We start from the raw sequence: 24198 nt of genomic DNA, 5'->3' as shown, positions 1-24198 counted from the left end.
TCAAATCATCAACCCTCCCCACATAGAACAAACGTAACCGCGTCAAATCCGCGTTAAAAATCCCCCCTCCTCTCTCCCGTTCCCCAATATTTTTCTACTACGAAGCTTCCTTTGTTCTTAATTCACTTACCTAACTGTGTGAATTTTTTTTAGAGAAAAGCTTTCAAGTTCTTTGTTGTGTGCAAAGTTTTCTTTAGTTCGCAAAAATACTGCTTAAACTATCAAATTTATGCCAACCTGCCAAACTATCAAAAATTGCACTTGTTATTTTTTTCTTGTCACAAACTTCTATTATTCAATCAGACATCAACCGCTGAAAGTTTGGAAGAGCTTTGTTCCAAAAAAAAGCAAACAATAAATGTTTCCTATTTCTTTTCTTTTCTGCTTTTTACCAAAATTGTGTTATTTTGTATTTTCGCATATCAGAATTTGACGGAGACCATGACCAATTGAAGTCCTCCAATATTTTCTACGAAGCTACCTCGGTTCTTTATTTAGTTAGTACTTATTACTCATAACCTATAAAAAAAAAAAAAACATCCAATTACCGGTGTAAACATCTCCTATATATTAAAAAAAATATTTCTAATAAATGTCTTCACCTAATAATTGACATTTGTCGGCTTCTCAATCATTTAAAAGTTAAAATGTTGATGTATTCTCACACTAACTAATGTGTTTTCACACTAATTTTTTTAAATTTCAGTGCATATAATTAATGTGTTCACACCATAATTTTTTTAATCAGCTCATTTTTATTTTCTACATTTTTAATCTTCGTAGTAGGGAATGAAGTTATTTCCGTTCAACTACTGAATAATATCATTGTTGAAAGAAAGATATTACAAAATTATTAAGATTCACATAAACTAAAATGTTGGGCTCAAAATGTTTTTAAAAATTAAAAGTTTTGTGCTTTGTCGAACTTGGCTAGGCTTATGTACACGAAGACAACAAATACTTGTGATTAGTTATGAATTAAGGAAACTGAGGTGAAAAATACTCCACACAAAGTAAGATCTTTAGTTTAGCCAAATATTATTTTTTAAAGAGTTTTCATATAAGACAAAAATTAGAAACATAATCTTGCTAGAAAAAAAACTCAGAAATTAAAAAAGCTTTAAAAAAATAAAATTTTCGAAATCGATTGAAAAATAAAATTCAGGTGCCGAGGGAAGAGATCATTATTTTTGCGCAACCCTAACCCCATTTCACTTGATTGTATCATGTTTTGTTATATTTGCCAAAATTGTTTTTAACAGTACACTTTTTAGTTATAGACTATGTCAATTTTGCATGTCCAACATTATTGACACGACGTCCAACTTTTTTTATTGATATTCTTAAAGTATGGTCCAGTAATTATATATGTAAAAAAAACCCAAAATATTTATTTCACTTATATTATTTGTTTTATAGTAGAAGAAAATAAGTCTGGGTATCTGGATCCGAAGAACCGAACTTGATTTGAAAGTAATACTAAACATATAATAAAACTCAGATGGATCAAAAAATTTAATATCCGGATAACCAGACCTGAATCCGATCCAACTTAAAATATTCTGTATACCAAAAATATCTAAATTATAATTATATCCTTAAATAAATTAATAATTTTAAATGTTATATCTATTCGATATTCAAAAATATGAAAATATCTAAAAATTATCAAAGTAGTCACAAGTAAATATCTAAAAAACAATGTTTGAAATACTGAAAATATATATATTTTTCTCCATCCAAATATTTAAATAGAACTAATTTGTGTAAATTTAAGTATTTAGTCTTACATATTCAAATTTTTAAGTTTTAATTTTCGGATTTTGAGGACTTAAATATATTTGGATTTTTAATAAAAATCACATAATTAAAATGGGTACCCGAACTCGAATGTGAACCGAACCCGCAATGATTTTAACAAAATCCAAACCAAATTCAAACTGAAATTTGTAAATATCTGAATCAAATTTAATTTTCTAACTTTAAAAATCCAAAATCAGAATAGATCAACTGAATCCGAGTGGATATCAGAATACTCATTCCTAGAAAAACTATACGACAAATCCCTTAGTACAACATAAAATAAATAATTTAATCAACAATTTCACTCTCCTCATATCGCGGGTCACTACCTAATTTATTTGTATATTAGAATACACCAAATTGTTTCCAAAGTAAGAATACACAAAACTATGCGTATTTCTTTGTTTAAACAAGAAAATACAATATTTTATAGAAATCACATCTTTATTTTTGAGAAATTATATCAATTTTTTTCAATTAACTCTTTGATAAATTAATTATGTTCCATCTTTTCTTTCTTTTTATAACACAAAATTAATTATGTTCTATCTGTTCACTAGTCAAGGATGGTATTGTCGAATGTTTGGTTCAGATGACGTGATGATGGGGTGATGAATCTCCAAAACCTTTACATACTTTGAAGCACTGATTTGGGCCATTGAATGTATGAAAACCCTGCAGTTTTCTGATGTAGTTTTCTGATGTAGTTTTTGCGACAGATTGTTCTAATTGGTAAAAATGGTGTCGTCACCTGAAGAATGGCCAGCCTTTGCTACACATATGGAAGAATTTCTACGCAGTAAGACTTTCGTCCCTATCTTCAAGATCAGACATATACCGAGAGCACAAAATACAATGGCGGACAAGCTTGCACGAGGTGCAATGAGTTCTCCTTTAGCTATGCTTTATGTCGACTCTTCACCTCCGGTTTGGTTCACTGAACCGGAAGGTCCACTTAGTTTTAGCAATTGTTTTCAAAAAAAATATATATCACAAAAAAATTAATCATTAATGGATGATCTCTTTTTTTCCCCTCCTTTCTTCTTTCTCTTTTTTTTAAGGCAACTAAAACTTTTTTTTTTTCGTTTTCCCTCTTCGGCATCCGGTATCTCTTCCGGTTTTGCAAGAGAGATTTTTAATCTTCATTTTTTGTGTATTTCAGGCCGCGTGCTTCAGTTTGTAGTGAAATTCTTTGTCATTTGAGCTATGGTGGTTTCCGGTGATGTTGATGTTCTCAGCTTCACGACCTTCAGCTATGGGGTCAGATCTTGGTTGTGTCACCTCAACCCTCCCTCTGTTACTTCCGATTTGAATTACGACAGTGGTACATCTCTTTTTAGCGATGAGGTGTTTCGAGGCTAACAAGATGAAAGATTTAAGGTTTGGACAAAGTCCAGATCGACTGGTTTATCCCTCTCTTCTCTTGTTCGCTTTGAGAATGGCGGAGGGGTTTATAAGGTTTTCCAGTGGGGTTCGAAGCAAGTTGGCTGTGGGGTGGAACTTCGGTTTATCCACACACTGGTCCCAAACTGGCAAAGCCGCTTCGTTATGTCGAACTATTCTTTGTTGTCGCTCCATTCTTCTTCTTTTTTTTTCAATTGGCATTGCCTCTTCATTTTTGTTGTGGGTGGTGTTGCATGGCTCACTCCCTTTAGCTTTCTCGACAAGCTCAGTGGAAGATATTTCTTCATTCTAATTTTTATCCTTGGAGTTCTAGTGGGCGAGGACATTAGCTTGTGTGATTTCCGCGGCGGCGGTAGAGGCGGTTATTTCCAAATTAAACATTGGTATAAGTTTCCAAAATTTTTTAAAAAATATTTATGGAAAAGGGTCTCTAAATTTGTATATATATTTTTTTTCGTAAAAATCCTTACTAAATTAATTTTGGCCTCCAAAATTTTAGGGACGCTGTCCGCGCCGGTTCTGGATCCGGAGAATCTTCTTTATGTCCGATTTCTTTATTTTGAATTTATAGTTCTCGATTTTGTTTGTACAGTCCCGGTTTAGCCTTTATTTTATTTTAGCTCACGTCTTGTAATTTTTTATAAATTAATATGAAGACCTTTTAAAAAATAAATGAATGCATGCTGTTTTTCCTTTCTTTCTTTATTAGTATATATAAGAAACAGAGATCTTGATCGTTAGATGCATATATCAACTTTCTCTCTCTCTCTCTGAAGATCTTCTCTGCAACTGTTTGATTTGCTTGTGAAGATTGCTTTGCAAGAAAGTGGGGCAAAAGATGATTTTGAGATTGTCTCTTCCTCTGATCTTGCTTTTGTTTATAGTTCCTCAATCAATTCAAGGTTCCATCTTCAAAACGTTCTCAAATACGCTATCTCCCAAATATCCTCCTTACTCATTCGTCTTCCCTCTCTCCGGCAATGTCTTCCCTCTCGGGTAAACAGATCGATGTTCTCTTCTTATCTCTTTAATTACGTAACTCCTAAAATCAGATTTAGGACAATTAATCTGGAAACTAAGCCATATATGTAGTCTAAAACTAAACCGTAAACCCTAAAAAATGTATAGATTCCTTGGTGAAGAAGAGCTTTGGTTGAATTTTGCTCTGTTTTTTGCTCTGTTTAGAACTTTGGTGTCATATATTTTAATTAAAGACTATAAAAAGTTATTTAAAAAAAAAACTAAAACCTCAAGAAAATCAAACTTTAAAAATTTTAAACTACATCTGAACATTGTGGATTTCCTTAATTTTGAACGGTCAAACCTTCTTTCTCAACGTGAACCTTTTTATTTTCTGTTTGCTTAAATTCTCAACGTGTCCCTTTTTATCTTCTTCATCAGTATTCGTGTCTTTATTAGTAAATTATTAGACTACTATAATGTTTATTCTATTTCGATAATGATTGTCCTATGGACTTTTTGTATTGCAGATATTACTCGGTCTCTCTTCAAATAGGAAATCCTCCAAAGGACTTTACCTTTGATGTTGATACTGGCAGTGATCTCACATGGGTTCAATGCGATGCTCCTTGCTCTGGTTGCACTGTGGTATATACTTATATCATTCGATTCATTTCTCATGTCAAAATCGACCTCTTTCTCTTCTTATTCTTATTTATATTTGTTTGTTTTGTAGCGTACTGAACTTCAGTACAAGCCTAAGTCAAACACTGTCCCATGCTCAGACTCAATTTGCTCAGCTCTACACTGGCCTCAGAAGCCTGAATGTCTAAACCCGAAAGAGCAATGAGACTACGAGGTTGAATATGCTGATCAAGGTTCATCAATGGGTGCACTTGTTGTTGATCAGTTTTCTTTAAAACTCCTAGACGGCTCGTCTTTTGTACCTCGCTTAGCATTCGGGTGAGCTACCTAAGGGAATTGTATTTTCATTAACACAATAATGTGAGTCTTCAGATGAAAATGTTGATTCTTGCAATCTGTTTGTAGGTGTGGTTATGATCAGCATTACCCTAGTGCACATCCTCCACCTGCTACTGTTGGAGTTTTGGGGCTTGGGAAAGGGAAAATCAGCATCTTGGCACAGCTTGTCTCGGCCAGACTAACTAGAAATGTGTTTGGTCATTGCTTAAGCTCTAAAGGCGGAGGCTTTTTGTTCTTTGGAGACAATGTAATTCCTTCTACTGGTGTATCCTGGACAACATTAGCGTCACCTAAGTATAAATATTTCTTCAACTCTTTCTTTTATAGTCATCTAGATATCGGTATTGTTTTTTATATAACTACTGATTCGGCTTTAAGCAACCACTACACAACTGGACCAGCCGAGCTTCTTTACAACAGGAAGCCAACAGGTTTAAATGGCCTCAAACTCATCTTTGATTCTGGAAGCTCCTATACTTATTTCAACAGCAAGACATACCAAGCAATAGTTAACCTGGTATGGTAACTGAAGAAAATTATACAAAAACTCAAGAATAATGTATGTATTTTTATGGTCACTTAATGTAATATCATTTGGCGTGTCTCAGATTGGAAATGACCTGAAAGGTAAACCGTTGAAGGATGTGAAAGAGGATAAGACTTTAGCAATATGTTGGAAAGGAGCTAAGCCTTTGAAATCTGTTCTTGAGGTCAAAAACTTGTTCAAGACCTTAACAATCAACTTTAAGAATGGCAGAAAAAACTCTCAGCTCCAGATTCCACCCGAGTCTTATCTCATCGTCTCTGTAAGAAATAGAAAGACCTAAGAAACTCCTTTATTACATTCAAGATTGTGAAAATGATTAAAGAAAAAATGATTTTTATTCTTAGAAAACTGGGAACGTCTGTTTGGGAATACTCAATGGAAGTGAAGTAGGATTACAAGACTCTAACGTAATCGGAGGTAAAGAAGGAACAACTATTAACAATAATGTTTTATTTTTTGGCTAAGGAAAGACTGATTTGTGTCTTTGTATGTTTTTTTCGAAGATATATCTATGCAAGGGACTATGGTAATCTACGACAATGAGAAACAGCAGCTCGGATGGGTTTCTGCTGATTGCGATAAACTTCCCAAGTGATGATAGATTGAACGATTCACCATATTATATAACTTCATAGTTTGAAATTTTCACAAATAAAACAATTGAGTGACCAAACATAGGACTAATTCACTAGAATATACCGGAAGTATTACTAAACTATACCGTGCGACTTTTTGATACAAGGAAATGTGAGAAAAAATATATAAATTCCATAGTTCTTATAATTCTTACACTGGTCGAATACTCAAATACATCATCATATAACGTAACGTATCGACAGCTCAAGAAAGGTTTCATGTTCTCTCAGGGGCGGATCTAGAAACAAATATAACTAGGGACACAAAAATTATTTCATTACATTTTAGTACGATTGCTTGGAATGAGAGTTTATTAGTGTCATGAAAAATGAGATTGTCAAACATGTGGATTAACCGGATAATGCAATGCGTCATATTAGTAAAATATCATGTCTTATTCAATGGTCAACCAAAAGGAAACACAGACCTTACAAGGGGACTACGTCAAGGAGATCCTTTGTATGCACATAAGCACTCATTAGCATTCTTAATCATGCAGAGAGCCAAAGCAAAAAAAACAGGGATGCGTGTTTCGCGCGCTAACCCCTTTGCTGATGACAGCATGTTCTTCTGCAAGGCGGAGCCCTTTGAATGCGATGAAGTCATGAAAGTCATAACGAGTTATGGGAAAGATTCAGGACAATGTATCAACTATGCGAAATCTTCTTTGCTCTTTGGTAAAAAGGTCTCCGGAAATGTAAAGGGAGCGGTTAAAAGTTCAACATGAATAGCAAATGAGGGAGGGATAAGATCTTATCTTGGGATTCCCGAGGATATTAGTGGTTCAAAACGAAAAACTATTTGCTTTTCTAAAATAGAGCTTACAAAACAGGGTCAATGGCTGGACATGTAGATGGTTGTCAAAGGGAGGAAAGGAGGTTCTCATAGAGTCTATTCGCCTAGCCCTGCCTACTTATGTGATGTCGACATTATTGCTACCATTAGAGACTTGTGAGAAGCTAGCTAGCGCTATTGTGCAGTTCTGGTGGAGCTCAAATCCACCAAAGCAAGGTATTCATTGGACAGCTTGGGACAAGCTTTGCAAATTGAGAGATGAAGGAGGGATAGGTTTTAGCCTGATTCTTGAGTTCAATCTTGCTTTCTTAGGCAAACAAATGCGGAGACTAATGCAGTTTCCTGACTCATTACTAGCACGAGTCTTGAGGAAAAAATATTATCGACGGAGTTTGCCTTTGCGAACAAATCTAACTGATAATCCCTCTTATGGATGGACTACTATTATGGCAGCAAAACTATTAATGGCTTTGGGGATACGACAAAAGGTGCACTCAGGAAATGAGATCAGAGCTTGGGAGGACCCGTGGCGCGTCTTGCCAGGTCTCCTGCACCAGTGGTTCATGAAATGATGTCAGTAAGCGATTTCTTGATACGGGAGCCTAGAAGATGGAATATGGAGCTACTAGAGACATATGTCAGTTAGGAAGACATCCACTTATTCAGTTCATGTCCATAAGCCAAGCTTATCATCATGATGATTATTGATGGAGCTGTACAAAGAGTGGTATGTACACTGTCAAGTCTAGGTATTGGATGGCTACGCATGTGCTCAACAAAGAGACATAAGTGCTGTATTAAGAACTGAATACTGCAAAACTTCAAGCGTTTGCTTGAAAGGTCAAAGCACCGCAAGAAATTTGTCATCTTACATGGCAAACGGTGTTGGAACAGCTAGTTGTTAATAATCTAGTCGATCGCCATATTTGATGCGATAATCATTTTCCAAGATGTGGAGCTGAAAATGAAACAGTCAATCCTGCCATTTTGAAGGCCCACCAGCAATTGAAACATGGTCTCTAGCAGCAAACTCATAGTTCCAGTATTTAAAACTTTCAAGCCATATATTACACTATATTTAGAGTCTTTATTATCTACTTCGAATCTGTTGTAGGTCATTTACAGGTCTAGGTGCGTTTTGGAGCACTTTGGAGATTATGGAGGAAGACGGAGATTGAAGAGGAGAGAACCCATAGCTACGCAGAAAGGAGAGTCTAGATAGGATGTGGATGTCGACCGACGCTGCCATAGCACCGCCGATCGACCCTAATTGAAATGGCGAGACTGACAAGATTTTCAAGAATTGCACTTTTGCCCTGAAGTTTCCCTATTTTCAAAAATCCTCTGGACGTGTTTTAAACTATATATATTCTCTAGCCACTTTTTAGGCTAAGCTTTATTATTCTTAGAGAGGTTTTGGAGAGAAGATCAGACTCCTTTAGAGATTGATTAAAACTCATGTATTTCTTACCTTTGATCTTTATGCAATTATTTCAGATTATGATGTGTGTTCTTTTACCATGTATGTGTAATTCACTTGTTAGATTTAGGAATTTTCTATGGCTTTGATGAACTTGTGATTGTTAGATCTGGTAGGGTAATCGATTGTCTTTGATATACCATAGATTTTACCACTTTTACACCATGGTATATGTGCTTTTAGAGATTATTATATGTGTTTGGAGTATGTTTTAGAGTGTTTTTAGGTTCAGGTACGTTTTGGAGAACTTTGGTGATTTTGGGGCCTATCGAGGTGCAGTACTGCGCAGATGTGTCAGATGTTTAGCTATGGATGGAGACCTTCCCACGGTTCTGTTGAGCTAATATTTTGAAAAAAAAATATAGCTTTGAGTTATCTTTTCAATGCCACTGGTTTGAGATCAAACATATGCATCATTTACTGAAGAGTGATATGTCTGCCTCGTAAGTGGTAGCTGACGAGGAGATGAAGGAATGTCGATCGACGACAGACCCTTGGTATCGATCGGTGGTGATCCCAGAAGACGGAACAAGCCTATTTTATGACCGACTTAGGCCCAGAAGCCACCATATATTACCAGAATGCCCATGGCCGACTCAAAGCCCTATTTATTAGTTTTTTAAGCTATTGTTGACGGCTACGCTTTCTATTCTATTGTTTTAGGTTTTCTATTAGGTTAGGAGAGAAGAGAGGAACTCCTTCAAAGTCCTCTTGGAACTCCTTCAGAGTCCTCTTGGAACTCCTTCAGAGTCCTCTTGGAACTCCTTCAGAGTCCTCTTGGAACTCCTTCAGAGTCCTCTTGGAACTCCTTCAGAGTCCTCTTGGAACTCCTTCAGAGTCCTCTTGGAACTCCATTGGTTTTGGTTTTTATATTTTTTATCTATTCATCTATGATTTAGGTGACAAACTTCATGTTTGAGTAGATCCACCTGCTAGGTTTAGGGATTCATTATGGTATTGAGGGATTAGCCCAAACTATAGATACGCTAAGCTAATAGAGATCTTATAACAACCTGAACACCCACGACTAATGGGCCACCCACGGGCCGAGTGGGCCACCCATGCTCGCTCACTCGGCCCATGGGCCTATCCCATCTCACGGGCAGTGCGTTAATTTTTCCAAGGCCCAAAACACTTGTTTACTAACCCTGCAATCACCACCAGACCTTCCCCTGTGCTTTGGCCTCACTCGCACGGTATCGCGAATCACTTCTGGATATGTCACCCATCCTTTCACTACTTCATCCCAAGCACGCTTAACTTTGGAGTTCTAAACGGATGTGTGATGGAAAAGGTAAGTCAACTTTGGTGACATAGGTAGCCAAATCTATTCGCTTAAACCTTTCCATATATCACAACTCGGGATGTTACAGATTTCCTTCAAGGAATTGTTTGTAATGCTTGTGTTCTAGAGTAGCTAACTAGAACCATGAACTTAGGATAATTAGGCGCACGCGACAGCTGGTCTTTTACTTGAATTAATTCCCTTGAGATAGGATTGCAAGAAACAATCGACTGCTGGTTTAGTTAATACTAGTGAACCAATCGATCAGCTCGGTAAATCTTGCCTAGGTAAACATCGATTGACGCTAATGCTATAGCATTGATCGACGTTCCATCCATATCAACAAGCGACAGCTGAGATATTGGACTTAGTCAATAGGATTTATTAGCACGCGGAAGAATGAATACTTCTCATTAGAATTTGTGTTCTAGGATTGAAAACCTTAGCATCTATATCATTATAATCTTGATTGCCTAAAACCCTAAGTCTAGCAACCCTCCTTCCATCAAACAACTCATCAATCTACTGAACAACTGCTTTGTTCACCTTGCTTAATTATATTTACTGCTTTATAATATGTTAGCCTAGCTTAATCGCGACTTGCTTGAGTTTATTGTGTGTCTGCGCTCCCTGCGGATTTGATCCCTAAGTACTACAATTGAACCTATTATTTGAGAGAGTAAAATCACTCATTAGGATAATTTGAGTGATATCAAATTTGGCGCCGTTGTCGAGGAGCATGGATCACCATTAGACTCAATTTGTTTGATTTTGTCTAGATTTTTCTATATTAGTTTATTTACATAAAAAAAAATTCTTCTGTTTCAGGTACATACATCTCAGTACCAGGAACAACTATGAAGAAAAGATTTTTGGGTTCTTCAAAGAAGGAGCCTGCTGATTCACACACGAGCCATAATCTACGAGGGAAGTATAGATCGACACCCTCCAAGCAGCAGCGATCGATAGTGTGAAATGAAGCACCAAACAACACTGTTCATCTCGCATCGTACGACACTGTTCATCCCGCGTTGAACGACACTGTTCATCTTGATACTGTTCATCTTGATACTGTTCACCCCGGTACTGTTAATCTTGACACTGTTCATCCGGTGCCGAATGACACCATTTGCGGGGTGACAGAGAAGGTCAAAGTACTCATACTGAGTTTTGATGAGAATGGGATGTTACGAGATGAAGAAGGTTGCGCTCGCAACAGCGCATGACAACTGATTAATGCACATGGGGCTGTAATCTTTGAGATGATTGTTGTTGCTGAGATGAATGACTTTGATATAAGCCGTGAATGGTATGATTGGGTACGTCAAGACCCATTCCAGGGTCTTCCTCATGAAGATGCCAAAAAACACATCAAGGAACTTGAGGAGTTAGCCTCAGAGAGCGAGCAGCATGAAGTATCTGTAGACCACATTTTCTGCAAGATTTTCCCTCACTCTCTCCTTGGAGGTGCATTTAGCTGATTCAGTCAATTGCAGCCAGAATCTCTAACCTGTTGGGAGGACATTAAGAGTGCCTTCCCCATCAAATTTTTTCAGTGAAGCTGTAGGAACTCGACATAAAAAGCTTGATGATATGTTCGACAAGATGGCTGGAGATCAGGAAATGGGATTGATGTTTAGTTTCAGTCAGATGTTTGATGTTGTCTACAGTGACCCGAATGGAGATTTTAAAATCCCGACCACTCATGTCAAGAAGCGAGATATTCAAGTTCAACATGCAGATGAGGCTACACAGAGAGACAAAGCTGATATTGGTTACCCGACATCAGCATCGATCAACCACCTCAACATTGATCTACATTACCACCTCAACATCGATCGACATGGACTCATATTGCCGATCGACATCACTTGAAATCCCTGAAAGTTCGAGTTGTCCTTAGGACATTGCAGACTCGACATTGAAGAGCACCGATGAATCAATATGTTATCTTGCCTCAGATGTAGATAGATAGATCACAATGGAAGATTTCTTGGAGCTAGAAGAATTTTTGGAGCTAGAAGATGGAGAAAATCTTAAAGATTGGGATATTGATAAAGAGATCACTATGGAATATTTCTTAGAGCTAGAGAAGTTCTTGAAGGTATTGAATGAAGCACAGCTTGCAGATTTGGGTAAGGACTCGGAGCAAAAGCTTGATGACAATCATCACACTTCGGGAAGAGATATGGAGACTTCACCAAAAGCTAGCATCGATCACCATCCACCCGAGAGCATCGATCGTCACCCACCTGATTGCATCGATCGACACCCACTTGATGATATCGATCAACACCCACGGTTAGACGAGCTTCCAGGATACATAGTTGAGCTGAAACCGATTGAGGAGAGCATGTACAAGTTTGAGGACACACACCTTGCTGTCCCCACGCATATGAGACCACCTATCTGCGCAGAAGAAGCTGCTTGGTTTCACAAAAGATTGAAGAGGTTACATGACCCTGTGAAGTTTGTGGTTCCCTGCGCTATTTTTGAAGCTGAATAGCCTATCCCACAAGATAGAAGTGTCCATTTGGGTTCCTACAATTAAAGATGTTAAATCATGGGTTAGGGCACAGCCCTCTCTAGTGTAATATAAACCCAACTCTATTTTAACTCAACCCTATTTTAACTCCTTTTTAGTTACAGGGTTAGGACTGGTACTAGGGTTAGCCCAATAAATTTTTATGCAATGCCATAATGTTTTGTATATTAAATTTAATTAAAGTTTACATGTTTTTAAAAACTCAAGATATGATTATATAAATGTAAAAAAGTCTCTTTTATTCATTTTTGTCCTCAAATTCAAAGTATGAAATTTGAAAAACCAAAGTTTACATGTTTTTATTCATGAAGTGTAAAAACTAAAAACCAAAGTTTCTAACTTATAAAGTGTAAAAATCAACAAAAAAAGAGATGGCACTCATGTAAAGCAAAGCTCCACTCTCCAAGTCTCCAACACTCGTTTCAACTTCCACTCCACTGAGTTCACTCCATTCTGCAAAAACAAGAGAGATGGAAGTCATGTAAAGCAGTCAAACAAGCATCATACAAGCAATCAAACAACATCAAATATGCAAATCTGTGAACTCACAGGACTAGCAAGCATTGAGTAACACTAGAAGTTCTAGTCTAGAACAAATATGAGACAACTAATGATCGATTTTGAACAAACCCACAAACCCTAGAACTTAATCACTCAACGAAGTCAAAGAACACACTTATACTGTTATACATTGCTATACAGGACGACACAAGCTAACACGAGACACATGAACTTAGATCATAAACGCATAGATACATGACGACACAACAACACCAAAAACATATACTTAAACCAGACAGCAAGCTATAGTCTCAGAAAGCAAGATACATCTTACAGTCTACCAGACAGCAAGCTACAATCTCAGACAGCAAGCTACAATCTCAGACAGCAAGATACAGTCTACCAGTAGTCCAATATCAATATATCAACTTGAAACGAGAGATGAGATGGTGAGAGGCGATTGGGATCTCATTTCTGGTTTCCAATCGAAGCAAAGCAGCAAAGAGATGATGACTACGACGTCGTTTAGTTAACTTTTGTTTTCTTAAGAAAATGACGGGCTTAGGGTTAGCCCAAGTTTCATTTTAGACGACCCTGATTTAACACAAACAAATAATAACGGGTTTAGGGTTAGGAAATCAGAGGTGGGCTGGGCTAACCCTATTGGGAAAAGCCCATTTTAACAACCCTACCTACAATGGGGTATTTGATGATCATATGAATGTAGTAGCTTATCAGAGAGGATTAAGATTTAGAGGTGAAATCGACAAAGGCCCAACAGAAGCAGCATCGGTTGACACTTCCACTTCATCATTGATCGACACCAGACGCGTATCAAAGCAGAAGGAGTTTGAAGCGTGTCGAAATATTTTTGATGGAGGAACCACCACGCGACTAGACAAGTCTGGGGAAAAGAAGAAGAAGAATTGGAAGAAGAGAAAATGATTAAAGGAGATCCTCAGTTATCATTGATTCTTCACTTCTAGAGTTAATCCTCCTATATATTAATTGAGAAGTCACTTCAGTGATTTATCCTGACGTGTCGCTCATAGAAGAGCTCTCCAATTAATTGTTATAATTTGATTGGTTGATGATTTTTCATTTATTTAATTAAAGTTTTTAAAATGAAACTATTCATAGAATTACACCTAATATAATCTATGTTTCCAAACATACAATTAAACATCTTAAATATAGATGAATTAGCATAATTTGTTTATAGAAAGAATTAAATATCTAGATTACATAATATAAATTGATAAGATACATATAAATACATATGATACTATAGAAACAATTATAAAAATGGTTTTTACTATGTTTATATTAGTAGTGAATAAAATAAATCATAGATTTTAGAAAACTAATTAATCTAACCTTAATAATACTAATTAAATTCACTCATTCACTATATATATATAGTATAACAATGTGTCAAATGAATGCAAAAAAGTCAAATATATAATTTTAAAAAGTTCCAATCCTTTTTCAATGACAATTTGATATCCTATATGCGTTATCACTTTTAGAAATGATTAAAATATTTTTATATTTTAAAACATAGCAATTATATGGTATATTATTTAAACGTATATTAATCAAGAAAAAGTTTATTTAATTCATCTATTAATATAAACAGATGAATTAACATTATTATATGGTAAGTCATTTAAAATTATATTATTTGGTAATTCATTTAATATATTATATGGTAAGTCATTTAATTATATTAATCAAATTATTTTTCACAGGATGTTTCTCGAGTTAATATTCTATTAATATAATTCAGATAGCTTGGATTATAATAAAATTAGCATGCTTATATTTAATAGAAAAAAAAACAGACATAAATAAAAAACCAAGAGAAAAGAATAATAAAATATGTTTGTTGTGTTCTTGGTATTTTTATATTTTTATGTAATTAATTTTTATTTGTTTGTCGAGGTACATGTACTTTTTTGTGTTACTATAAATGTGAACAAATTAGTTTTATGTGTTTTTAAAATGTGAAGATAAATTTAGTAAGGAATTTCAATAAAAATGACCATCTCTACAACTGTTAAAGTCAAAGATGGAAAATATAATGTAAATTAAAAGTAAAGAAAAATTATTTAAAAATAATGAGATGTATTTTTTACGCTATGATAAACTTTTAAAATGTACGATATTAAAATTTTAACCAAAATTTATACAAATAAAAACAATTTATTTCAAATAATATTGGATCTAACATTAATAGTATATATATGCCTAAAATAACAACATTTAGTTATTTAAAAATTCAAATATTATTTTTTTTCTTATTAGTTAATCAGATTTAATTAATATAGGTATATTTAATTTAATTTAAAATAAGTTAAAACAATAATTTTAAAAAATATGCAAATTATGATTAGTTTTAATTAAACATATTTGGTTGAATGAGTTAGTGTTTGATAAAATAGTGTGATGCCAGAGATAATTTAAGGAAGAATTTGTCTGTTTAAACCATTTAAGTTTTTTTATGTTAAACACTAAATTAAAAGAAAATGAGCCAGAAAGTGTGATTTTGAACAAATTATGAGAAAAATTGCTTAAAGTACCATTTTCTTAATACATGTTTTTATGTTTACCTTAACCAAATTTATTTTTAGTTTTTAAGAGATAATTCTTACATATATTAATTGAGAAGCCACTTAATTGACTTTTGCTTATGTGTCTTTAATAGGGTAAGTTTTTAAAAATAGTTATAATTTGATTGGTTATTAACATTTATTAGTTATTATTTTAATCAGATCTAAAAAAAAAAGTAACTCTAAAACTAATTAATACAAATTACCAAATAACACAAATGATATTACAAATAATGATTTATGGTAACTAATTATATAATTTGAGAAAGAATATATGTTTTATCAATTTCTTTATTTTTTATCAATTAGTTATATGTAATTAAATAAATTACTTTAGCATTTTTTTATAGAAATAAATTTAATGGTTATATATTAATATATAAAAGAATTATATTTGTAGGTAAGGAATTATTATAACTTTTATGTTTTTAAATGCCACACAAAACTGTTTACAAAAGATCTTTCATGATAAAAATCTTCGATCATTGTATTGGTCATATTGGAGTTACACAAAAGACAACACACTCTCTTTTTTCCTCTTGAGAGCTAGAGTATTTTCGGTTTTTCATGTGTTAAACTAAAATATAAAGTAATTCTACAACAAATCATCTGAATTAATTATAATATTCTTTTCTATAAGAGAAAGATTTCTAATGACTAAGGTTTATGTTTTTGAACTATTTCAAATCTCACACATATTTTAAAAATATATACTGAAAATTTTGATTATCCAAATATTTGAAATTAAAAATTAAAATTTTAAATTTTAAATTTTTATTGAAAAATTATAACAATGTAAAAATAATATATATTTATTTATATAATATAACTACATGCGAAATTGCGAGCAAACAACTAGTATATAATGATTGTCTCGTGTATAAGTGCATTTTCTATAAAATATTAATTTTAGATTACACGAAATCTCTTTATAAACTGAGACATTGAAAATTTCCTCTTATAAAACGTCTTTTCTCTCTCTAAAAGGCGATTTTTGGGTGATCCTATTAATTCACAACTTTTCACTCTCATCTCTTCTCTTCTCCCGGAGAGCTCTTGTCGCTGGTCTCCGGCGGTTATTCCAGGCTTAGGTAACCTGAAAGTCCGAAGGCAAATAGCGAATTTTTATGCTTATAAGAAGGTGAGGTAATTTTTCTCAAACTCTTCACTTGCTTACTTCCATAAGAAAATTATGTGGAAGATAAAAAAAATTTCTCCCTCTCTTCTCTCTTCCTCTTTTTTTTTTAAACGAATTTTTTCATAGTTTCAAGGAATGTTTTCCAGAAAGAAGGCTTCGAGAAAAACTACTACCCGTAGTTCCACGCTAGAGGATGTTCATGACGGTGATGTTATCGTGCTGAGGACCGAATTCGTGCCTCACTCGGTCGATCCCGCAGTTGGTTACAAAGATACTTTTAAACAATGAATGTTCATCTAAAAAATTACTGTGATTTAGTTAAATTATTGAAATGATTTAATTAAATTTAGGGGAAATTGCATGTTTTACCACTTTCATGTTATCACTTTTCATTTTTACCACCACTAAAAGGACGTTTTCAAAAATATATTATTCTTTAAGTGGCAAAAGACTCTTATGCCCTTGTTCTTTATATATATAATAAATAAATATTTAAATAAATAAAAATAAAAAAAATAAAAATAAATTTTTTACTTTTTCTCGAATTATACTATTTAAAAATTCAAACCTTAAACCCTAAAACTCGACTCTAAACCCTAAACCATCAATCCTAAACCCTATTTTTTTTGAAATATGAACCCTAAACCCTAAACCATAAATCTTAAACCTTTTTTTTAATACGAACCCTAAACCATGATACATCAACTCTAAACTCTAAAGCCCGAAACATCAACTTTAAACCCTAAACCGTAAACCTTCAACTCTAAACCCTAAAACATCAACTCTAAACCATAAACCCTAAACTTCAACTCTAAACCCTAAACCATCAACACTAAACCCTAAACTATCAACACTAAACCCTAAACCCTAAAAAGTAAACTCTAAACCCTAACCCTAAAAAATTAACCTTAAACCCTATAATATCAACTCTAAACTCTAAACCCTAAACCATTAACCCTAAACCCTAAAACCCTAGAGTTGATGTGTTAGGGTTTAGATTTGAAGGTTTAGGGTTTTAGGGTTTATGGTTCGAATTTCAGAAAAATATAGGGTTTAGGGTTTACGTTAAGGGTTTAGAGTTGATGTTTTAGGGTTTAGATTTGAAGGTTTAGGGTTTAGGACTTATAGTTGATGTTTCGGGGTTTAGGGTTTAGAGTTAATGTTTCATGGTTTATGGTTTAGAGTTAGTGATTTAGGGTTTAAAGTTGATGTTTTAGGGTTTAGATTTGAAGGTTTAGGGTTTAAGCTTTAGAGTTGATGATTTAGGGTTTAGAGTTGATGTTTTAAGTTTAGATTAGCTAACCATATTTTTTTTTTGTCAAATTTAATCAAAAAGTTATTAATGTCTTCTACCATTCGTTAAAGATGAGGGTAAAAGTGGTTAGTGTAAACATGAAAAGTGGTACTTTGAAAATTGTATTTTTGGCAATTTCCCTTAAATTTTCAATAAACGGTATATGTTAATTTCAAACATATTTGTTAAAAATGAACATAAATCAGATCTTGTACATACAATAGATATTTATTTATTTATAACCATCCAGTAAATATGCTTTTTGAAACTACACATTAGAAACAATCAATTAAAAAGTAAGATTAATACTTTTCAATAATTTAAAAAAAAATTAAAAAATTAAAATATTTCCAAAGAATTGAACATTATAATATGTAAATGAAAATATTTTATAAAAATTGAAATAAATAAACTGAAAAGATAAAATAAGTATGATTTATTTTTAGTTACAAGAAGTTATTACAAAATATAATGTATCAGAAAAATATAGAAGCTTTTATAACATTATAAAATAAATTATATTGAAAAATCATATCGTCCCAACTTTTTATGGCACTTTTTGCCGTCTTAAATTATGACCTTTTACAAATAATCTATCTAGTAATTAATTTTCTAACATCATAACTTTATTTATGTTAAATCAATATAACATATTTTTTACCAAAAATATCAATATAACATATTACATGAAACATAAATTATATCAAACATGGTGTTACTAAGAACTTTTAACAGAGACAACAATTTTTTCCATAATTAGCATGCAATTTTTCATGCACACACATAAATATAATTCCAGAAAATGTTAGCCAAAAGGCTTGACTATTTTAGTGGTAACTTTTCACAGTAATTGTTTGTTCTTTTTTTTTAGAAAGTTTCACACTAAAATTTATTTCTTGTAAATTTTAACAACCAGACTTTATCATGTGATGCAAAATGTAAACATCGCGAGTACACGTGCATCATGAATTAATAAAATTCATCTTATTTCTATGAATCTTTTAATTTCTATCGATGACTTTGCGTAACTAAAAACTTGTAGTAACCGTCGCAATATAAAAATCCAGAAATTGTAAACATATGCAATTATGAATGCTTACTTTTACAATTCTCAATTGGTGACTTTTCACCACCCAAAAAGAAAGTTATGTGCTTTTCTAAACCAGCTCCAGAAACAAACACTCAACCTTTCATAATTTAACACATGTCGATAAAATTTAAGAATATATAAGGAGAAGAACACTTTAAAAAAAATAAAAAAAATAAAGAGAAGAACATGTTCATGCATGCATCTTTTACGGTAATGACTGCGTTCTTTTGTAACTTAAATCACCAACACAATTCATCCGTCGTTTTGTAACTTAAACCAACAAAACATGTGAATGAGTTATGCACACACATTAAGGTTGGATTTGGTGGATCTTCCAAGCAAACCAAGCAAACTTTTCATGGATCTTCCAAACTACGTTTCCTGACTGGTCTAGTCTTACGAACTACAGCAAGCACAGATTGGTCGAATTTGGGTGGTGTGGTCGGATTTGGTGGAGGTTGCCCCTGACTTAATCAGCGCAAAGATGATAACATGTTGGGTGAAATTTCGACAGACGGGTGATGCATTTATTGTCTCCTTTGTTTATGCCTCGAACTTTGCGCACGAAAGAAAGCAGCTTTGGAAAGAGCTGGATCTGATTGCTACTATGAATGCAGGAGGCAGTGATGCGTGGGTTGTTTTCGGTGATTTTAATGTCACTCTGTCTATTAACGAGCATTCTAGAATGGTTGATCAAGCGGGTGCTCGTAGTGCTATCAGAGATTTCCAAGAGGCTATTGGAATTTGTGGATTATCTGATCTATCGTACGTAGGTCCGCTGTTCACTTGGTCAAATAATCAAGACGCAAATCCTATTTGCAAAAAACGGGACAGGGCGCTTGTTAATCATGCTTGCCTTACGGTGTTCCCGCACTCTTTTGCCAAATTTGAAATGGGAGGTGTCTCAGATCATGCCCGGGTTTGTGCTACGCTTCATGCGCCAGTTATGGGAAATAAGAAACCTTTCAAGTTCTTCAATCATCTTGCCTCACACACCAGCTTCCTAGATGTGACGTCCCAATCCTGGATCTCTACTGCTCCGCTCTTCCACTCCAGACAAGCCCTCTTAATGTTCCATGCGAAGCTGAAGAACCTCAAACTCCCTCTTAGGCAGCTCAACAAAGATGTATTTGGGAATATTCCAGCAAGGGTAACAGCTGCGTATGATCTGTTCTGCATCCGGCAAAATGAAGCACTCTATTATCCGTGTACTGACACATTCATGGCTGTTGCTGAAGCTTGGAATGATTGGCACCATCTATCGGGGATAGAGGAACAATTCTTCTATCAGAAGTCGCGAATCCATTGTCTCAAGCTAGGAAATCACAATACCAGCTTCTATCACAAGATTACTCAAAGTAGGAACTCAAAGAATGCGATAAGGAAGTTGATAACTGCTGATGGTGCTGTGGTGACAGAACCAGGGTTGATAAAGATAGAAGATGCTTGTTACTTTCAAAATTTCCTGAAACAAGTTCCAGTAGGGTTAATGGAAGTTGACTTGGAGGAGCTATATGTCCTGATTGAGCACAAATGTAGTAGGGAGGAGGCTGCATTTTTTATCAGACCGATCCAAGCTGATGAGATCAGGGACGTTCTCTTCTCGATGCCGTCAAACAAAGTCCCTGGACCTGATGGATACCCAATGGAGTTCTATAAAGCTGTTTTGCCTATTATCGGAGCTGATTTTGTCACTGCAGTGCAATCCTTCTCTGATTTTGTCACTGCAGTGCAATCCTTCTTTCTCTATGGATTCCTGCCTAAAAGCATTAATGCAACTCTTCTAGCTCTGGTACCAAAAACTCAGGATGCGGAGCGTATGTCGGATTACAGACCTATTGCATGTTGCAATGTGGTCTATAAGGTACTCTCGAAACTAATAGCAAGTAGGCTTCGAGTTACACTTCCAGCTGCCATAGAAATGAACCAGTGCGCGTTCGTGGAGGGGCGGCTGCTCTTGGAAAATGTGTTGTTGGCGACGGAGCTTGTTAAGGACTACCACAACACTTCCCTTACTCCTCTTGCGGCCATAAAGCTTGATATCTCGAAAGCATTTGACTGAGTCCAGTGGAGTTTTATTGAGGTGACTCTGCGTGCGATGCACTACCCGGATCAGTTTGTCTCTTGGATTATATGCTGCATTAAAATGGTGGGGTTCTCAGTCTCTGTTAATTGAGAGCTAGAGGGTTTCTTTTCGAGTGCACGTGGTATCAGGTAAGGGTGTGATCTCTCCCCATACTTGTATGTAATTTTCCGTAATGTGCTCACTCTGATGCTAAATAAAGCAGCTGTAAGGAGAGAAATTGGGTATCATCCAAGGTGTGAAGAGGTAAAGCTATCCCATCTCAGCTTTGCTGACGAAATTATGGTGTTCACTGATGGATCTTTACAGTCTTTACGGGGCACACTCCAGGTCTTTGAAGAGTTTGCAAAAATTTTGGGCCTTTCTATCAACATAGCAAAGTCGACACTATATGCTGGGGGAAGAGGTAGCAGCATCATTGAGCAGGAGGCGACCGCGCTAGGGTTCTCTGTCTCTGCTCTACCAGCTAAATATCCAGGATTGCCACTTACTACTAAGACTCTGAACCGTAAGGACTATGAACCACTGGTGGAAAAGATCAAAAGTTGGTTACAAAGCTGAACAAGCAAGTACCTGTCCTTTGCAGGCTGGTTGCAGCTTATTCAATCTGTGATCTACAGCACATCAAACTTCTGGAGCTCAGCGTTTTTTTTACCAAAAGGGTGCCTTGATGAAATTGAGAGTTTGTGCTCGTCCTTCCTACGGAGTGGCTCCCCGAGCTGTCATGGGAAGGCAAAGGTGTCGTGGGAGGACGTCTGTACTCCTAAGGAGTAAGGGGGTGTTAGGGCTCAGACGGTTGGCAGACATTTCGAAGGTTTTTGCGCTAAAACTCATTTGGAAAATTTTCACCACATCGGGGTCTCTTTGGGTGGCTTGGGTGAAGCAAAATCTGTGGAACAATGGCTCATTCTGGGATATCAGTGAGTCGACTAAAGGCTCTTGGGTGTGGCGGAAGCTCCTGCGGTTGCGACCTCTAGCCTCTCAGTTTATCAAAGTACAAGTCAAGAATGGTCAAAGCACCTTGTTCTAGTTGGACATCTGGCTTCCTTTGGGTCGACTCATCGACATTGTTGGGGATAGTGGGCCTCAAAGATTGGGAGTTGAGCGGTTTGCTAAGGTGGCTGATGTTGCAAATGAGTCTGGTTGGCAGTTTCGTAGGTGCCGGGACCTCAACCTGCAGCAGATCATTGCGACTATTAGTAATACGCAGGCTCCAGCTGCTGGTAATGTGGAAGATGTGGTGCTTTGGAAAGCTGGGCCTGGGGAGTATAACAACAGGTTCTCCTCCTTCAAAACATGGGAGCAGGTTCGGGAATGTAGAGAAAGACATGAGTGGAGTAAAGTTGTCTGGTTCGCTCAGGGAGTGCCACGGTTTAGCTTCATTACTTGGCTTGAAATTTGCGACAGACTAGCAATAGGTCCGCGAATGATGCAGTGGGGTGTAGTGCAAGGGTGCGTGTTCTGTGGTGAACCAAACGAGCCCAGAGACCATCTCTTCTTCGCTTGTCCCTACACCTTCACGGTATGGCTAGCAGTTGTGGGAGATCTACTGGAAGCTAATGCTGACCCAGACTGGGAGACAACCCTCACACGGCTTGTGGAGTACAAATATGAAAAGTTTTCCTTTATCTTGCTGAGGTTGGTGTTTCAGACTACAATCTACTATCTATGGAAGGAAAGAACGATAGGAGGCACAAAGGAAAGCTCAAGTCAGTGGCTCAGCTGTCGACACTTATTGAGAAGACAATCAGAAACAGGATCAGCTCCACTCGCTATTTTGAGAAACCAAAACTTCTGGGACTATTTCAAAGATGGTTTAGGGGCCCCTTGGTTAGAGTAGAGCTCTCAGTAGCTAGTTACATTCATATGATTCTTTATGTACATAAACGTTTTTCCTCTTCTTAATATAAATTTAACATTTCACCAAAAAAAAAACGGATAACACCTGTATAGTCACGAATTTGTTTGGACTTTGGTAAATTAATTAATCTAGATTGACGCTATACCAATTGTCAGATAAAATTATTATGATTTCAATTATGAAATATGTCCCAATTTCATAGTTTATATTTAGTTTAACTCAACTGTAACAACCTGTCCATGTCCCGTGGACCGCACCCGTCCCGTGGACTCCAGGCTGGCCCTGCAGGGCACCGACTCCAACCTCTCACATCTGAGTCTTCACTGACTCTCCCATGTAGGTTTTTAATGCGCCTGGCGTTACTCGAACTCAAGACCTCACCCTTTAACAACTCTCCCACAGGACAAGCTATCACGAATTGATCTGCGACTTTTATTGTGACAACCCGTCCCGCTCACTCGGAACCCGGCTCATAGCCTTGCAGGACACCAACCCTAACCCATCACATGTGAGCCCTCACTGACTTCCCCATGTAGGTTATTGATGCGCTTGGCATTCCTCGAACCCAAGACCTCACCCTTTAACAACACTCCTACATGACGAATTGTCACCAATTGATCTGTAGGTCAATTGGTGACAACTTGTCCCGTGGGAGTGTTGTTAAAGGGTGAGGTCTTGGGTTTGAGGAACGCCAAGCGCATCAATAACCTACATGGGGGAATCAGTGAGGGTCAACATGTGAGGGCTTAGGGTCGGTGCCCCTGCAGGGCTGTGAGCCTAGGTCCGCGGTACAGGTTATCACATAAAAAGTCGACCTTTTATTGTAACAACCTGCCCCGTGGGAACTACCGGCCCTGTGGACCCCAGGCTTGCCCTGCAGGGCACCGACGACAACCCCTCACTTATGAGCCCTCACTGACTCCATAATTAGGTTGTTGGTGCGCTTGGCGTTACTCGAACCCAAGACCTCACCATTTAACGAATCTCTCACATGACAAGCTATGGAGTCCCCTGCTACCTCTTTCCCTGGATATGCTAAACGATCTGGTGCCCTCGAAATCAACATATCTTCCAGAACAGATCGAGGACACCACAAGAGATCATCAACAAAGCCTTACAACTGGCCAAGGAATCGGAAAGAGCTCAACCCACAACCGCTGGACGATCAACCAGATACCAG

At 36.0% G+C, this 24198-nt stretch overlaps 1 protein-coding gene and 1 pseudogene across 1 annotated transcript; both read left to right on the top strand.

Annotated features, from left to right (window-relative positions):
- Positions 1–2375: 2375 nt before the first annotated feature.
- On the top strand, positions 2376–6823 carry LOC125574839 (annotated as a pseudogene).
- A 15004-nt stretch (positions 6824–21827) lies between these two features.
- LOC111213265 lies at positions 21828–22997 on the top strand. The gene is made up of 2 exons (XM_022714976.1): positions 21828–22100; positions 22188–22997. The coding sequence occupies exons 1-2, from the start codon at positions 21828–21830 to the stop codon at positions 22995–22997; spliced, it is 1083 nt and encodes a 360-aa protein (XP_022570697.1).
- The last annotated feature ends 1201 nt before the right edge of the window (positions 22998–24198 follow it).

Source organism: Brassica napus, chromosome C6 (genome assembly GCF_020379485.1).
Source record: "Brassica napus cultivar Da-Ae chromosome C6, Da-Ae, whole genome shotgun sequence".
Taxonomy (NCBI): Eukaryota; Viridiplantae; Streptophyta; class Magnoliopsida; order Brassicales; family Brassicaceae; genus Brassica; species Brassica napus.
Note: the sequence above shows the minus strand (reverse complement) of the source record. Positions and strands in the feature narration are given on the sequence as shown.